Source organism: Symphalangus syndactylus, chromosome 16, assembly GCF_028878055.3.
Source record: "Symphalangus syndactylus isolate Jambi chromosome 16, NHGRI_mSymSyn1-v2.1_pri, whole genome shotgun sequence".
NCBI classification, from domain to species: Eukaryota; Metazoa; Chordata; class Mammalia; order Primates; family Hylobatidae; genus Symphalangus; species Symphalangus syndactylus.
The window spans coordinates 63,955,514-63,972,849 of NC_072438.2; the positions used below are offsets into that span (position 1 = coordinate 63,955,514).

The 17,336-nt window shown below is 35.9% G+C and overlaps 1 protein-coding gene across 1 annotated transcript in view; it reads left to right on the forward strand.

Annotated features, from left to right (window-relative positions):
* TTC33 (tetratricopeptide repeat domain 33) overlaps positions 1 to 11,721 on the forward strand; it is a 40,516-nt gene extending 28,795 nt beyond the window's left edge. Inside the window, exon 5 of the mRNA XM_055245441.1 lies at positions 9,699 to 11,721. Within this exon, the coding sequence (XP_055101416.1) occupies positions 9,699 to 10,052 (354 nt within the window). The 3' untranslated portion in view covers positions 10,053 to 11,721. The remainder of the gene's footprint in view (positions 1 to 9,698) is intronic.
* Positions 11,722 to 17,336: the final 5,615 nt, after the last annotated feature.

Here is a 17,336-nt window from a genome sequence, read left to right on the forward strand (position 1 = left end):
TAGTTATATCATGATCAGAATATTTTTCAGTTACTTGACATCATGGATATTAAAAAAATTTTAACAGAAAACATTGGCATTTGGTAAACCTTATTTAAATAGACAATAGGCAACTTTTTGGCTTAGTTCTTTGGATGATTAAATTTACCACATTATAAAGTGGTATTAGTATCACTGTGGAGACAAAACCGCTAATAGATTATATCAGGGAAGGAAGACAGTAGAATATGGGAGAGTAATGGTGATGAACATTTAGACTGAAAAGTTGTTAGGCTTATCGAGGGGATAAAGAGGAAGAGTAGAAATGTGTGCAAATGAAATACTCATTGTTTAATGTTTACCATAAACTGGTACCTAATGCATCTCTCAACTTGTCTGGACTATACCTTGTTAGTAGCAGAGGCTATCTAGGTAAGAATTAGCTGTGACAGCTGTCCTGTTGTTTTTCTTTTGGCAGGGCTATATACACCTGATAGCTAACGAAATTTAACTTCTAACAAGTGTTTGTAAATCTAATATACAGTGCCAAATTTCCTCCTTGTTATTAAGTAAATTAAGATTTTAAAAATGGTTTTATTTTTTACAGTTCAAAATAAAACGAATTTTAAAAGTTTCTTGCAAGACTAAAATTACTGATGAATTCAAAATTTAAACTTACTAACAGTGGTTTTAGTAAATTGTGGATGACTTAGATTTTTTTCTGGCATTCTTATAAATGTATCATTATTTCTACTTACCAAAAAAGGTGTTTGTCAAATTCTCAGAAATAGTAAGGAATTTCTATGAGAAAATAATTGATTTGATTAAAGTAAGTTAATGATAATCTAAATAAGATTCACAGTGATAGAAACCATTTTAACAAAGTACTGTTTTTTTCTTGCCATTTAGCATTGTCAACTTCTCTCTTTTTACATGAAGACTTAAATCATACCAGAGTTGGAAAAAAGAGTTCAAAGAATTTAGTTTCCTAACAGATTAACAGGGGAAGAAAACCCTATCATGTAATACTTTTTCCTTGCCTCCCTTATTAAAAATTTATAAATCATTATCTCTTTTGCTTATAGTGTCTGTGGTAATGGAACAAATCTCTAGGACATAACATTTAGTAAAGATTGTCCTTTATAAAGAAAGAAAATACTCTGCAGGTGAGACAGAGATACTTTGAATCATCCAATAAAAATAATTTAATATTTAAATTTTTTTGAATAAGAGTACCAGTTCAACTTTTTTTTTTCTGTTGATATGGCTCTATCCATTAATACTGTGAAATTCTTAGAAGAATTGAAAGTATTTTTTTTGCCATTTAAGTGTAATTTTTAGGAATCTTCTCTGTTTTTATGTAGATTTAAGCTGTTCTCTTAAAAGACTAGAATGGTAAAAAAAAGATGACTCAAAATGTCATAATGAAGGGACACTATGTAAAATATATTGAAAGCAAGCTAGAATTTTTAACATCTAACAATTCTTACTAGATATACATAATGGACTAAAACCATAGGAAATTACATATGTAAATAGCACAGGCAGTAAATTAAAAGTCAGTAGTTGAGTATATCTCCATGAATAATTATTTAAACTTTGTAAGAGTTGAATGTGAACATTGGAAAATGTTTATAGGAGATATATATATATATATATATGTATATGGTATACATTTTATATATATATGTATATGGTATACATTTTATATATATATGTATATGGTATACATTTTATATATATATGTATATGGTATACATTTTATATATATATGTATATGGTATACATTTTATATATATGTATATGGTATACATTTTATATATATACATATGTGTGTGTATATATATATATATAATATGAGAATGAGATTTTAAGAAGCAGAAGGATGAGAGAATAAGAAAGCTGAAGAGAATGGTTCTGGGAGTTAAAAATTCTGTATGAGGGAATGGGGATGGTGAGAAAGGAATACATAAGGGATTTATCCTGAAGAAGAAGGTAGAGAGGGAAGGAGATTGGGAAGGTAATGAATACCAGGAGATAACAGTATCAGGAAGGATTCTTCTGTTGGCTTTCCAGGGTTCTCAGCCTTCAGTGCTGGGACTAGCTTTGTGGCTTCCCTCGTTCAGGCTCTGTGTAATTCATTGCCAGCTTTTGCTTTTCTTCATGCCAATGTGTAATAAATACTAATTTTGTTTGCTAATGTTTTCTCTGTTTTCCAAGTCTCATTTTAGCCATTGGTTTTAATATTGTGCATGAGCGAATCTTTAATTAGAAATTTCAGCTGCGTCATTTGATTCTTTTTATTGTTTCGCTTTTGTAATGGTAGTAATGGGATGAACAAGTGGTAATTTCCAGACAAAAGGAAGATGATTGAGAGTTTTTAAAATTTCACTTGAGGGGCTGGGCATCCTGGCTCACACGTGTAATCTCAGCACTTTGGGAGGCTGAGGCAGAAGGATTGCTTGAGGCCAGGAGTTTGGACCAAGCTGGGTTACATAGCAAGATCCTATATTTACAAAAAAAAAAAAAAAAAAAATTTGGCTGGGCACGGTGGCTCATGCCTGTAGTCCCAGCATGTTGGGAGGCCGAGGTGGGTGGATCACCTGAGGTCAGGAGTTTTGAGACCAGCCTGGCCAACATGGTGAAACCTCGTCTCTACTAAAAATACAAAAATTAGCCGGGCATGGTGGTGTGTGCCTGTAGTTCCAGCTACTCAGGAGGCAGGAGAATATCTTGAACCTGGGAGGTGGAGGTTGCAGTAAGCTGAGATCGCACCACTGCACTCCAGCATGGGTGAGTGAGACTCCATCTCAAAAAAAAAAAAAAAAAAATTCATTTGTAAATTTTTAGTTTAGTTAATTACTGTAGATATTGTTTGAGTCAAGCTGCATTTTTTTTTTTTATAATTGAATGGTACAAATTCTTGAATTATAGCCTTTATAAATGTTGTATGTTGACACTTAAGAATTGAGGAGTTTTTTTATTGAAAAATAGTTTGTTTATGAGCTTTATTATTGTTCTGGTTTTTTTTTTTTTTTTTTTTTTTTTGAGATGGAGTCTTGCTCTGTTCCCCAGGCTGGTGTGTAGTGGTGTGATCTCGGCTCACTCCAACCTCCACCTCCCAGGTTCAAGCCGTTCTCCTTCCTCAGCCTCCCAAGTAGCTGGGACTATAGGCGTGTGCCACCGTGTCCGGCTAATTTTTGTAATTTTAGTAGAGACAGGGTTTCACCATGTTGGCCAGGCTGCTCTTGAACTCCTGACCTCATGATCTACCTGCCTCAGCCTCCCAAAGTTCCGGGATTACAGGCGTGAGCCACTGCACCTTGCCTCACAATTTTACTTTTTGAGTTTATGAATTTGCCTGTTTTAGAGATATCATATAAGTGGAATTATGCAGAATTTGCCTTCTGTGACTGGCTTCTTTCACTTAGCATAATGTCCTCAAGGTCCCATCCATGTTGCGTATTGTAGAGTTTGCTTCTTTTTTGAAGCTGAATAATATTTTGTTTTATGTGTATACGATTTGCTTTATCCATTCTTCCTTTGATGGACATTTAGGTTGTTTCTACATTATTGGCTATTGTGAATAGTGCTGCAATGAACCTGGGAGTGCTAATATCTCTTTGAGATCTTGATTCTTTTGGATAAATATCCAGAAATGAGATAGCTTTATTACATGGTAGTTCTAATTTTAATTTTTTGAAGAAACTCCATAATGGCTACACCATTTTGCGTTTTTACTAACAATGTACAAGGGTTCCAGTTTCTCCATAACCTCACTGACACATCTTGCCTTTTTTTTTTTTTTTTTTTTTTTTTGAGAGTGAATCTTGCTCTGTCACCCAGGCTGGAGTGCAGTGGTGTGATCTCGGCTCACTGTAACCTCTGCCTCCCGGGTTCAAGTGATTCTCCTGCCTTAGCCTCCCGAGTAGCTGGGATTACACGCGCCCATCACCATGCCTGGCTAATTTTTGTATTTTTAGTAGAGACAGGGTTTCGCCATGTTGGCCAGGCTGGTCTTGAACTCCTGGTCTCAGGTGATCTGCCCACCGTGGCCTCCCACAGTGCTGGGATTATAGGTGTGAGCCACTGCACCTGGCCACCTTTTTTTGTGTATGTGTGTGTGATAATACCCATTTTAACAGATGTGAGGTGATATTTCATGGTGGTTTTGATTTGCATTTCCCTGATTAGTGATATTGAGCATCTTTTCATATACCTGTTAGCCATTTAGAGAAATGTCTATTCAAGTGTTTCCCCCATTTTAAGATCAGGTTACTAGGTTTTTTGGCTATTGAGTTATTTCTTATATATTTGAAAGTTAAACCCTTAGATATGATTTTCAAATATTTTCTCCCGTTCCATAGGTTTCCTTTTACTCTGGTGGTTGTTTCCTTTGTTGTGCAGAAGCCTTTTAATTTGATGTAATCTCACTTGCCTATTTTTGATTTTGTTGCCTATGTTTTTGGTGTTATATTCAGGAAATCATTTTTAAGACCAATGTCATGAAGGTTTTCCCTGTTTTTTTTTTTGTTTGTTTTTTTTTGTTTGTAGGAGTCTTATAGCTTCAGGTCTTACATTTAAGTCTTTAATGCATTTGGAGTTGACTTTTGTTTATGGTGTAAGATGAGGATCCATTTTCATTCTTTTGCATGTGGGTATCCGGTTTTCCCAGCATCATTTGTCGAAGAAACTAGACTTTCCTCATTATGTATACTTGATGCCCTTGTTAAAGATCAGCTGACCGTGTTATGTGTGGATTTATTTGTAGGCTGTCTATTCTGTTCCATTGGTCTATATATCTGACTTTATGCCAGAATCGTATTGTTTTGTTTGCTGTCACTTTGTAATATATTTTGAAATTCATGAGTGTGATGCCCCTAGTTTTGTTCTTACTTCTAAAATTGATTTTGTACATTTACTTTGTGCCCAGCTCAGGGGTGATAGCAACTTCCAACCCAAATATCCCTCTCTGTTCTTGCTAGCCCCCAGGCAGCTGGATTTTGCCAAATCCCATCAGTACTCCACTACAGGTAAGACAGAAGCCAGTCCTTTTGGTAGTCCCCATAAAAACTGGGGCATTGGACACAGTGTGGACCAATTCTTTTCCAACCTAGGCAAAATCTGGGAGCCGGGAATTTTCTTCGCTCAGTCTATGTCAAGCTGGGGAAACAGATACGGTGACTACTCTTCCAAACCTCCATTATCTCTGGTCTCCTGTAGGTGGTTAGATTATATAGGACTTGTTTTAACAGTGGTCCAAAAAACAGGCAAGACAGAAACCAGTACTTTTGGTAGCCACTGTAGAAGTTGGGGCATTGGACACTCAGACCAACTCATTCTTTCCCTTGAGGGTAGCTCGGAGCTGCAGGGTTCTTCCCAATCCTATGGAGCTGTGCTGGGAGTAGGATTCTGGTGAGAGGGTGTCCTGAATCTCCCTTCTGGCTTTGATGAGTGTGGATTCTTATTCATCTAGGGTGCAGGAGCCTTTCAATTAGTTTCTGGATTTCTCACAAAGGAATTTTGTTTGTGAATTGTTGCTGAATTGGTGTATTTGTTGGATGAAGGAGGGTCCAGGGCTTCCCACTCTGCCATCTTACTGATGCTACTCCTCTGCCATTTTAGTTTGTGAAGTTCTTTGAAGAGGAGTGCCCTTGGGAGATTTTAAACTATCTTAAGTTTAAAAATGTAATTGCAGCTCTTTGGATTTACTTTAAATACATATGTATATTTAAATTTAGTAAATATGAAAGCATTAGTAATCAAGACAGTATAGTACTTAGATAGGCATAATGTAGACATATAGATCAGTGGGATAGAACTGAAAGTATAGGAATAAGCCTACATTTTTACAGTGAATTGGACAAGGGTGTCAAGACAATTTAATGGGGGAAGGAATAGTCTTCAGCAAATGGTGCTGAGACAGTTGGATATCCACATGCAAATGAATGATGGACTCTTACTTCACATTTTATATAAAAATTAACTCAAAAGCAAACAAAGACCTAAACATAAGAACTAAAAGTATTGTAAAACTCTTAGGAGAGAACATAGGTGTAAATCTTTGTAACCTTGGACTCAGCAATATATTAATATTTTTTAGGTATGACATTGGAAGCACAAACAACAAAAGAAAAAAGTAGATAAAAATTGGACTTCAAATTAAACACTTCTGTGCTTCAAAAGTTACTGTCAAGAAAGTGAAAAGGCAATTCACAGAATGGAAGAAAATATTTGTAAATCATATATCTGATAAAGGTCTAGTATGTAGACTCTGTAAAAAACTCTTACAACTCAATAACAAAAAGACAAATATTGTAATTTAAAAATAGGCAAAGGATTTGAAAAGATATTTTTCCAAAGAAGATACACACACAGCTAATGAGCACATGAAAGATGCTCAACATTGTTACTTGTCAAGGAAATGAAAATCAAAACTACATTGAGATACTACTTCACATTCACTATCATAAAAAAGATGGACAATATGAAGTGTTGGTGAGGGTGTGGAGAAATTGGAGTCCTCGTACATTGCTGGTGGGAATGTAAAATGTTATAGCCATTTTGGAAAACAGTCTGGCAGCTCCTCAAAAAAATGAAGCATATAGTTACTATATGACAAAACAGTTCCACTCTTTATACCCAAGAGAAATGAAGACATATGTCCACATAAAAACATTTACATAAACGTTCATAGCAGCAGCATTTAAAATGGCCAAGAAGTGGAAACAACTCAAATGCCATCAACTGACGAACAGATAAACAAAATGTGGTATATCCATACAATGAAATACTATTCAGCATTAAAAAGAAATGATGCCTGTTACAACATGGATGAACTTTAAAAACAATATGTGAAGTGAAAGAAACCAGACATAAAAGGCTGTATGATTTCATTTATATGAAATATACAGAATAGACAGATATATATAGCAATAGCAAGTAAATTAATGCTTGCCTAGAGCTGGGGTTTTGGGGAGAAATGAGGAGTAACTGCCAGTAGATATGGAATTTTCTTTGGGGGTGATAAAAATGTTCTAGAATTGATTATGGGTAATAGCTATGTAACTGTGAATGTTGAATTGTATGTTTTAAATGGGTGAGCTTTATTGCTGTTTTAAAATTTTAGTAAATATGAATAAAATACCTTTTAATGTTTCCTAAGGCATTAGCTTTATGCCATGAAGAGGTATTTATTTTTTAACACTTCTATATAGGAGGATTTTTATTAGAATATTAAGAACATGTAAAGCACAATTCCTATGGTACCTTAATTTTTAATTTTTATTTATTTACTTTTTTTGAGACAGTCTCGCCCTGTCGCTCAGGCTGGAGTGCAGTGGTACCATCTTGGCTCACTGCAATCTCTGCTTCCTGGGTTCAAGTGATTCTCCTGCCTCAGCCTCCAAATTAGCTGGGATTACAGGCATACACCACCACACCCAGCTAATTTTTTTTTTTTCAAGACGGAGTCTTGCTCTTTCGCCCAGGCTGAAGTGCAGTGGTGCAATCTCGGCTCACTGTAACCTCTGTCTCCTGGGTTCAAGCAATTCTTCTGCCTCAGCACCCCCGAGTAGCCACCACGTGGAGGGCGCCACCATGCCTAGCTAATTTTTGTATTTTTTAGTAGAGACGGGGTTTCACCATTTTGGCCAGGCTGGTCTTGAACTCCTGACCTCGTAATCTGCCCATCTCTGCCTGCCAGAGTGCTGGGATTACAGGCGTGAGCCACCACGCCCGGCCGAATACTGCTTTATATACCTATCTCTGTGTATTTTTTTTTTTTTTTTTGAGACGGAGTCTTGCTCTCTCATCCAGGCTGCAGTGCAGTGGCACCATCTTGGCTCACTGTAACCTCTGCCTCCGGGGTTCAAGCAATTTTCCTGCCTCAGCCTCCTAAGTAGCTAGGATTACAGGCACCACCACCATGCCCAGCTAATTTTTTTTGTATCTTTAGTAGAGACGGGGTTTTGTCATTGAACTGGTCTCGAGTGATCCATGCTTTCGCCTTGGCCTCCCAAAGAGTTGGATTTACAGGTGTGAGCCATCATGTATCTATCTTCTTTATGACTTCTCTAAAGGGCCTATTAGATTGTAAATCTGTAGATTATGTGCAATCTTTTCTTTTTTTTTGAGACGGAGTTTCGCTCTTGTTGCCCAGGCTGGAGCATAATTGTGCGATCTCGGCTCACTGCAACCTCCGCCTCCCGAGTTCAAGCGATTCTCCTGCCTCAGCCTCACGAGTAGCTGGGATTACAGGCGTGCACCACCACGCCCGGCTAATTTTTTGTATTTTTAGTAGAGATGGGGTTTCATCATGGCCAGGCTGGGCTGGTCTTGAACTTCTGACCTCAGGTGATCCGCCTGCCTTGGCCTTCCAGAGTGCTGGGATTACAGGCGTGAGCCACAGTACCCAGCCGATTAAGTGCAATCTTAAAACTAATCTGTTTGCATGAGAATCTTCTATCCAGAGAGTAAGTATACTCAGAGAAAACAACATATAATAGATTTAGACCAATGGTTCTCACCTGGAGGGCAGTTTTACCCCCAGGGAACATTTGCCATGTCTAGAGACATTTTTGTTTATCACAACTAGGAAAGGAAGCTGTATTGGATTTAGTGAATGTAGGTCAGGGACGTTGCTGAATATTCTACATTATAGAGGACAGCCCTTCCAAAATAAAGAATTACTCAGCCAAATATGTCAGTAGTGCTGAGGTTGACCTTTATCCAGACTATAGTGGAGTTCTTGTGACTAAGCAGTATAATATAATGAATAAGAGAATGGACTCTGAAGCCAGACTGCCTGAATTTGCATCCCAGCTCTGCCAATTCCTAGCTGATACCTTTGGTTTCTACTCTTTTTGTGCTTCTCTAAAATAGTACTGAAAACAATAACCATACCTACTTCATATGATTATTGTGAGGATAGATGAGTTAATACATGTAAATCTTCTTTTTTTTTTTTTTTTTTTTTTTTTGAGACGGAGTTTTGCTCTTTTTGCCCAGGCTGGAGTGCAATGGCGTGATCTCAGCTCACTGCAACCTCTGTCTCCTGGGTTCAAGTGATTCTCCTGCCTCAGCCTCCTGGGTAGCTGGGATTACAGGCACCCACCATCATGCCTGACTAATTTTTGTATTTTTAGTAGAGACAAGGTTTCACTGTGTTGGCCAGGCTGGTCTTGAACTCCTGACCTCAGGTGATCCGCCCACCTCGGCCTCCCAAAATGCTGGGATTACAGTTGTGAGCCACCGTGCCCGTCCCAATACATGTAAATCTTTAGTGCCTAGAATGTAGTAAACAGTCAATAAATGTTAACATTTTTAGGATCTAAACTGTTAACTTCAAAGATAGCCACTTTGAAGTACCTTTGTGATTGTGATTGTGGGTTAGCCCAGGAAATCCCCAAATGTACATACTTACTGGTCTACTGAAGCTGAGAATATATTTGCTTTATCTTTAGCCCTATTATGAGTACTCCCATTTTAATGGCTTTTAGTCCATAAGCATGTTGTCAGTCACTTTCTTTCACACTTCTGTAATTTTTTTCCCCAGTGTTTAGGGCAACACTGTAGCTTCCATCTTTTATGTTCTAGTATATTAAAATAATGCGTTAGGATGTGTATGTGTACAGTATATATATATACAAACACACAGGATTATATTAAACATACTAATTTTTAAAAACAAAACAAAAAACTCTGCCCTTATTTTCTAGGCAATTCGAAGTTTTCAAGTAGCCCTTCACATCTATCCAATGAACCCTGAAATATGGAAAGAAGACCTCTCTTGGGCAAGAACGCTCCAGGAGCAGCAGAAGGTAGCACAGAGGATTAAAAAAAGTGAAGCACCAGCTGAAGTAACACACTTTTCACCAAAGTCAATTCCAGACTATGACTTTGAAAGTGATGAGATTGTTGCTGTTTGTGCGGCTATTGCTGAGAAAGAGAAGACAGTTTCAGCCAATAAAACAATGGTTATTGTGTCTGCTTCTGGGGCCGTAGAGACTGTAACTGAAAAGGAGGATGGTGCTACGCCACCAGATGGCTCTGTTTTTATAAAAGCCCGATGAAGCAGTATGCATAGAATTATTTGAATCTGTCTTTTTGATTGCTTCTTGAAGTTTTGACATAGAGACATTTACTCTGGAGATAGATAGGAGAACTCCTGGTTGTAAAATATGTTTTTCAGATGAGGCATATATAAACTAAAATGGCAGGATTATTGTATAGTGTTTGGAATATGCTTTGATAAGTTATGATTCATATTTCTCAAGGTTAAAATTCTGAGTAAAATGGTCTTTGATTAATAAACTTAGTTTAATCTGATATGTAAATGAATACATTTTAAAGACAAAACTTGAAAAGTGTATTCTTGAATAGTGAATAATTTGATCAATGTTACTGAAATGCTGTCTCAACTTTTGTTTTATGACAAAGGAAGTGTGTGATTTCCCTCCCTCTGAGAAATATACTGCGCTTATTATTTGCTGTCTTTTTCTTGCTTCATTAGAGTAAGTCTGTCAGAAAGCTTGAATATTTTTGACATTCATTTTGATTCAAAGTTGTCATTTGGTCATATGTGGAATCTTCGAAAGTTTGGCTGAAAATGCACGCAAATGTGTACATTCTGAACATTTTCTGAAGTTTCTCTTAATTCTGATTTGTGTTTCTGTTTTGACTTTGAAGTTATAACAATGATAGTTGTCTCCTTCAGTATTTGGTAAAAGTGTGAAGTATTGATAAATATGAGAATGATGGTTTTATTTTTTAATTGTTACAGTAAGTAATCCTTACCACAAATAAGTCATTTTTAAAATATGCATTTTTAAGTGAATGGCTTTTACAGATAGGTTAATGACAATTGTACTGCTATATTATCCCAGTCAAAACCAATACTTTCTTTTCTTTATTTTACAAAGCTTTAAAAACCCTGGAAATGACTTACTTCTTGCCTGTATCTTTCCATTTGATGACTGGGAATTACTTTTCTAGATAACTTTTTTTGAAACTACTCAGTGAAATGAAAAATAATTACGATTTTAAATAGCTAATTATATCTTTCTAAAAATAAAAAAGTAGGGCTGTTATTAGAGTGCCAATGAATACATAACTTAAGCATAAAATACATAGAAAATGGAATGTGATTTATAGTACAATCTCATGAGTATGAAAAGGCTATATTAAAAAATATTTTATTGAAAGTCCACAGTCACATTCACAAACCAATACTGTCATTGCTAATCTGAACTATTATTTTTATACTATATATTGTAGTATAATAGTATAGAACTGTTGGGTTCTGTTACTTCTGACACTCAGGAAGATACTATTGGTGTATTAATTTTATCTTTGTTAGAGATGAAAGTAGCCCACTTTATGTTAAAGATCTTACTACTGTTGGAGCATATAAGTAATGATCTACATTTTTTATGAAGATGGTTTTTAAAACTTTTGTTTTATTGGAATGCATATCTCTTTTCAGAGTTGGAGAAATTAGCACTTGCCTTGAAAAGAATATTCTTTCCTTAAGTCACATCATCAGAAAATTAGCTCTGGTTAGAGAGGTTAGTTTCAGAGTGCTCCAAAAAATATGTTAATTATTTTATTTTGTTTAATAAAGAACAGTCTCAAAACGTAAATAGGTATCTAGAGAAGTGAGTACTCAACATTTGGTATATTGTTTTGAGTAATGGATGTTTGTTTATTGTGTAATTTGTGAATAAATAGTTTTTTTCTGCATTTTGAAGATTTTCTTATTATTTTGTATTGTTAGCTTTTGAAAAATTAGATTGATCTACTTAATGTCTTTCTTATGTGAACATAATATATTTAAAGTACCTTGCATGGTGCCTCACACATGAAGTAATGCTAGCTATTTCAGTAAATGCTAGCTATTTCTATGAAGAACTTGAGTTAGTTTGGAGATATTTAACCTCAATTTCCTCTGATTTTAAAAAAGGAGAACTTTTTTTGTAATCCTTTCCTTATCTGAAAGTAAGGAATCTCTGCTTCCAGTATTATAGGAGAGATGTGGGATTTTTCTTGACAGGGTCTATAGCTCAAGCCCCAAAGAGGCAAGACTCAGGATGGAATGCATGTGGCCACTAGGCCCTGTTAGAAGAACCTAGTGTTTCCTCTATGTTGGCATGGTAGGCCAAGTTAGTCTCTTTCTTACCCAGATATAAGACATAAAATAGTTTAGACATAAGATAGAGGAGAAAAAGAAACAATAAGTTATGGAGAAGGAAGGCAGCTCATTTCTGCAGGCCCCCCAAAATGCTTATTTTAGCTCATACCCTTCTATGCATGAAGAGAAAAATGCACCCATTATTTTACAAGGATGTGAATGCTGATACACAAACATTGACTAAGCTTGTTAATTTTAATAAATCTTTATGAATGTGAAGAGAAATAATTGATGTTCATGATAGTGATATAGATGTTTAATATACTTTCTGAAATAACACTGTTTACTGTTCAAGTTATATTGACTATAATTTACATTAGTCTTGTTTGAGAATTGTATGGCATAGACACTCGTTAGTCAGAGTGTCTAGACATCCAGACCATGCCTGATAACACAAGAATCATATATCATTCTCTAGAAAACAGGCTGTTTGGTTATAGAGTATTTATCTTAAATATGTTAACAGACACTACATAAATATTGAAAAGCCATCCAAGTTATAGATCACAGGAGCCAGGTCTACTGCAACATACAAAATTTTATGGCAGTGGTTTCAGTACGACAATCTTTTGAATTGATACCGTATGGTAAAACTATAAAGATTTTTGTTTTTTTTTTATTTTTATTTTTTTTTTTATCATACTTTAGGGTTTTAGGGTACATGTGCACATTGTGCAGGTTTGTTACATATGTATCTATGTGCCATGTTGATTTCCTGCACCCATTAACTCGTCATTTAGCATTAGGTGTATCTCCTAATGCTGTCCCTCCCCCCTCCCCCCATCCCACGACAGTCCCCGGAGTGTGATGTTCCCCTTCCTGTGTCCATGAGTTCTCATTGTTCAATTCCCACCTATGAGTGAGAACATGCAGTGTTTGGTTTTTTGTCCTTGCGATAGTTTACTGAGAATGATGTTTTCCAGTTTCATCCATGTCCCTACAAAGGACGCGAACTCATCATTTTTTATGGCTGCATAGTATTCCATGGTGTATATGTGCCACATTTTCTTAATCCAGTCTATCGTTGTTGGACATTTGGGTTGGTTCCAACTCTTTGCTATTGTGAATAGTGCCGCAATAAACATACGTGTGCATGTGTCTTTATAGCAGCATGATTTATAGTCCTTTGGGTATATACCCAGTAATGGGATGGCTGGGTCAAATGGTATTTCTAGTTCTAGATCCCTGAGGAATCGCCACACTGACTTCCACAATGGTTGAACTAGTTTACAGTCCCACCAACAGTGTAAAAGTGTTCCTATTTCTCCACATCCTCTCCAGCACCTGTTGTTTCCTGATTTTTTAATGATGGCCATTCTAACTGGTGTGAGATGGTATCTCACTGTGGTTTTGATTTGCATTTCTCTGATGGCCAGTGATGAGGAGCATTTCTTCATGTGTTTTTTGGCTGCATAAATGTCTTCTTTTGAGAAGTGTCTGTTCATGTCCTCTGCCCACTTTTTGATGGGGTTGTTTGTTTTTTTCTTGTAAATTTGTTTGAGTTCATTGTAGATTCTGGATATTAGCCCTTTGTCAGATGAGTAGGTTGCAAAAATTTTCTCCCATTCTGTAGGTTGTCTGTGCACTCTGATGATAGTTTCTTTTGCTGTGCAGAAGCTCTTTAGTTTAATGAGATCCCATTTGTCGATTTTGGCTTTTGTTGCCATTGCTTTTGGTGGTTAAAACTATAAAGATTTTTTAAAAGCTCTGTCTCAGCTAGAATTTTTATGATTATAACTGATCAGTATAGCCCTTTTAGTTGTTTGAAAATTACATAATGATTCAAAAGCTTGTTTCACTGGACCAGCCATTCTGAGCTATGATTTCATGATACATGTATTAATATCTAAATGAGTTGTGAGTTGACATAAGAATCATAGTTCCATAATAATTATCTTCAAATCAATGGATATCTTAAATGTGTTTTTTTCTTCCTTAGAGATTATTATTAAACTGATGTATTTGATAATAAAGAATTTTGGGACTGAGAAAGTAAGTTTTTCTTACCAATAATAAGATATTGAAATATATAAATTATAAAACAGAAATAAAATGAAATAAAGGAGGTTATCCCTAAAGTCATATTTACCTTAGTCACTTGCAATTAAATATGGTTACTTTGGAAGAAGTGTGGCCCGAAAGCTAGTGTAACATGAATCATGCCCTAATACGCATTATATATGAACTACTTTGGTGAGAAGGCAGCGGCGGGGGAGGATGGCTTCCTCTCACAGTGCTTCTTAGGCTATCCATTTACCAAGGAATTCTAATCTCTTCCTCTCACTTCACCAGGAAAGGAGGGAGTTTAAGATACAGAACTGGGCATGCTAGCCTCTTTTTTCCCTTTTGTGGATTTGTCGTAACTGCAGAGAGCCTATGTTGTGGTGTCTTGCCAGCCACATTGTGAATCTTGCAGTGTAAGTTCTTTGCCTCTGCAAAGGGAGATCTGTGCTTGTGCAGAACTGCCCATGCCTTAGTAAGCAGGTCTGTCTAATTCTGAGTTCAATATCTGGTGGCTATTGTTGGCGTAAACTTAAAGTACATGCTCCAACCTAGCCTTTTTCAGCAATAAACTTAATATATTGAATCTCCATCTGTCTGTGTCTCAAGTGGTTCAGAGGTCAGGAGAGGACAGGGACATTATTTTATGACTCCCTCAAACTTTAACAAAGACTAGTGCAGATTATATTTCGAAGTAAGCATGAGACATATTAAAAACTACATGTGGGAATTCTTTCCTAATTTTAGATTTTTTTTTTTAAATAATGGAAATTCTATTGAAATTGAGTAGTGTTAATTACAAGGCAACAGGTAAACATTTGTTCAGGATATTTAAAAGGTCTGCTGAGTTGGAATTGTGACAGACCACATTGTTGACTCTAGATTGAATTGGAAGGGAAGAATGTGAAATGAATTAGGATATCCTCTGTTCACCTCTATTAACTTTCTTAAATGAGTATAACTTAGAAATAATAAAATGTAAGTATTTTAACGTTATAGTTGGGAGAGTTTTGACAAATGTAAACACCCACTTCACCACTACCCTCCTGATATAGTGTGTGTCCATCACCCAAAAAGTTCTCTAAAGCCCTTTTGCAGTCAGTTCCCCTCCACTTCAACAGCCATCCCTAGTCAACTACTTATCTGCTTTCTGTGGCTGTACGTTAGATTTGACTTCAGAATTCTAGAGTTTGAAATAAATAGGCCATATAATATGCACTCTTTTTGTGTCTGACTTTTTTTTTTTTGCCAGGCACAATGCTTTTGAAACCCATCCATGTTAAGATTCATCCATGTTATTGTGTATATCAGTAATAAGTTCCTTTTTATTGCTGAATAGTATTCTAGTATAGAGATATACCACAATTTGTTTAGCTGTTCACCTATTGATGGACATTTAGGTTGTTTCAAGTTTTGATCTATTATGAATAAAGCTGCTATATATATAAATCACAATTCTGTGTGTGGACGTATGTGTTCATTTCTCTTATGTAAATACCTAGGGATGGAATTGCTGAGTCTCATGACCAGTTTATGCATAACTTTAAAGGAAACTGCCAAACTGTTTTCCAAATTATCTGTACCATTTGGGATTTCTGCTAGCAATGTATTTAATTAATTTCAGTTTCTCCATATCCTTTTCAATGATTGACATTGTCAGTCTTTTAAATTTTAGCCACTTTAGTGGATATGTAGTAGTATTTCATTGTGGTTTTAATATGCATGTCCCTAATGATGTTGAGCATCTTTTCATAGGCTTATCTGACATTTCTCTATCTTTTTTGGAAAGTACCTGTTCAAATATTTTGCCCATTTTTGATTTAAATTATCTTATTATTGAGTTGTAAGGGTTTTCCTTTCTACTGGATAGAAGTATTTCATGAGCTGTAAGTATTGTGTATATTATCTTCCCATCTGCAGCTTGCTTGTTTTATATATATATATATATATATATATAAAATAATATAATATAATATTTGCAAATATTTTCTCCCATTTTGGGTTGTCGGTAGTTTCTTTTGCTGTGCAGGTGCTCTTAAGTTTAATTAGATCCCATTTGTCAATTTTTGCTTTTGTTGGAATTGCTTTTGGTGTCTTTGTCATGAAATCTTTGCCCATTCCTAGGTCCAGGATGGTATTGCCTAGATTGTCTTCCAGGGTTTTTATAGTTTTGGGTTTTACAAGTAACTCTTTAATACTTCTTGAGTTGATTTTTGTATATGGTATAAGGACAGGGTCCAGCGTCAATCTTCTCCATATGGCTAGCTGGTTATCCCAGTACCGTTTATAGAATATGAAGTCTTTTCCCCATTGCTTCTTTTTATCAGCTTTGTCAAAGATCAGATGCTCACAGATGTGTGGCCTTATTTCTGGGCTGTCTACTCTGTTCCATTGTTCTATGTACTTGTTTTTGTACCAGCACTATGTTATTTTGGTCACCGTAGCCTCATAGTATGGTTTGAAGTCGAGTAATGTGATTCCTCCAGCTTTGTTCTTTTTGCTTAGGATTGCCTTGGCTATTTGAGCTCTTTTTTGGTTCCATATAAATTTAAAAATATTGATTCTTCCTATCCATGAGCATGAGATGTTTTTCTATTTGCTTGTATCTTCTCTGATTTTTTTGAGCAGTGTTTTGTAATTCTCACTGTAGAGACCATTCACATCCCTGGTTAGCTGTATTCCTAGGTATTTTATTTTTGCAGCAATTGTGAATGGGATTGCCTTTCTGATTTGGCTCTCAGTTTGGTTGTTGTTGGTGTATAGGAATACTAGTGATTTTTGTATAATGATTTTGTATCCTGCAACTTTGCTGAAGTTGTTTATCAGTTGAAGGAGCATTTGGTCTGAGACTATGGGGTTTTCTAGATATAGAATCTGCAAACAGAGATAGTTTGATTTCCTCTCTTCCTATTTGGATGGCCTTTATTTCTTTCTATTGCCTGATTGCTCTGGCCTGGACTTCCAATACTATGTTGAATAAAAATGGTGAGAGAGGGCATCCTTGTCTTGAGCCAGTTTTCGAGGGGAATGCTTCCAGCTTTTGCCCATTCAGTATAATGTTGTCTGTGGGTTTGTCATAGATGGCTCTTACTATTTTGAGCTTTGTTCCTTCAATACCTAGTTTATTGAGAGTTTTTAAACATGAAGGGATGTTGAATTTTATCAA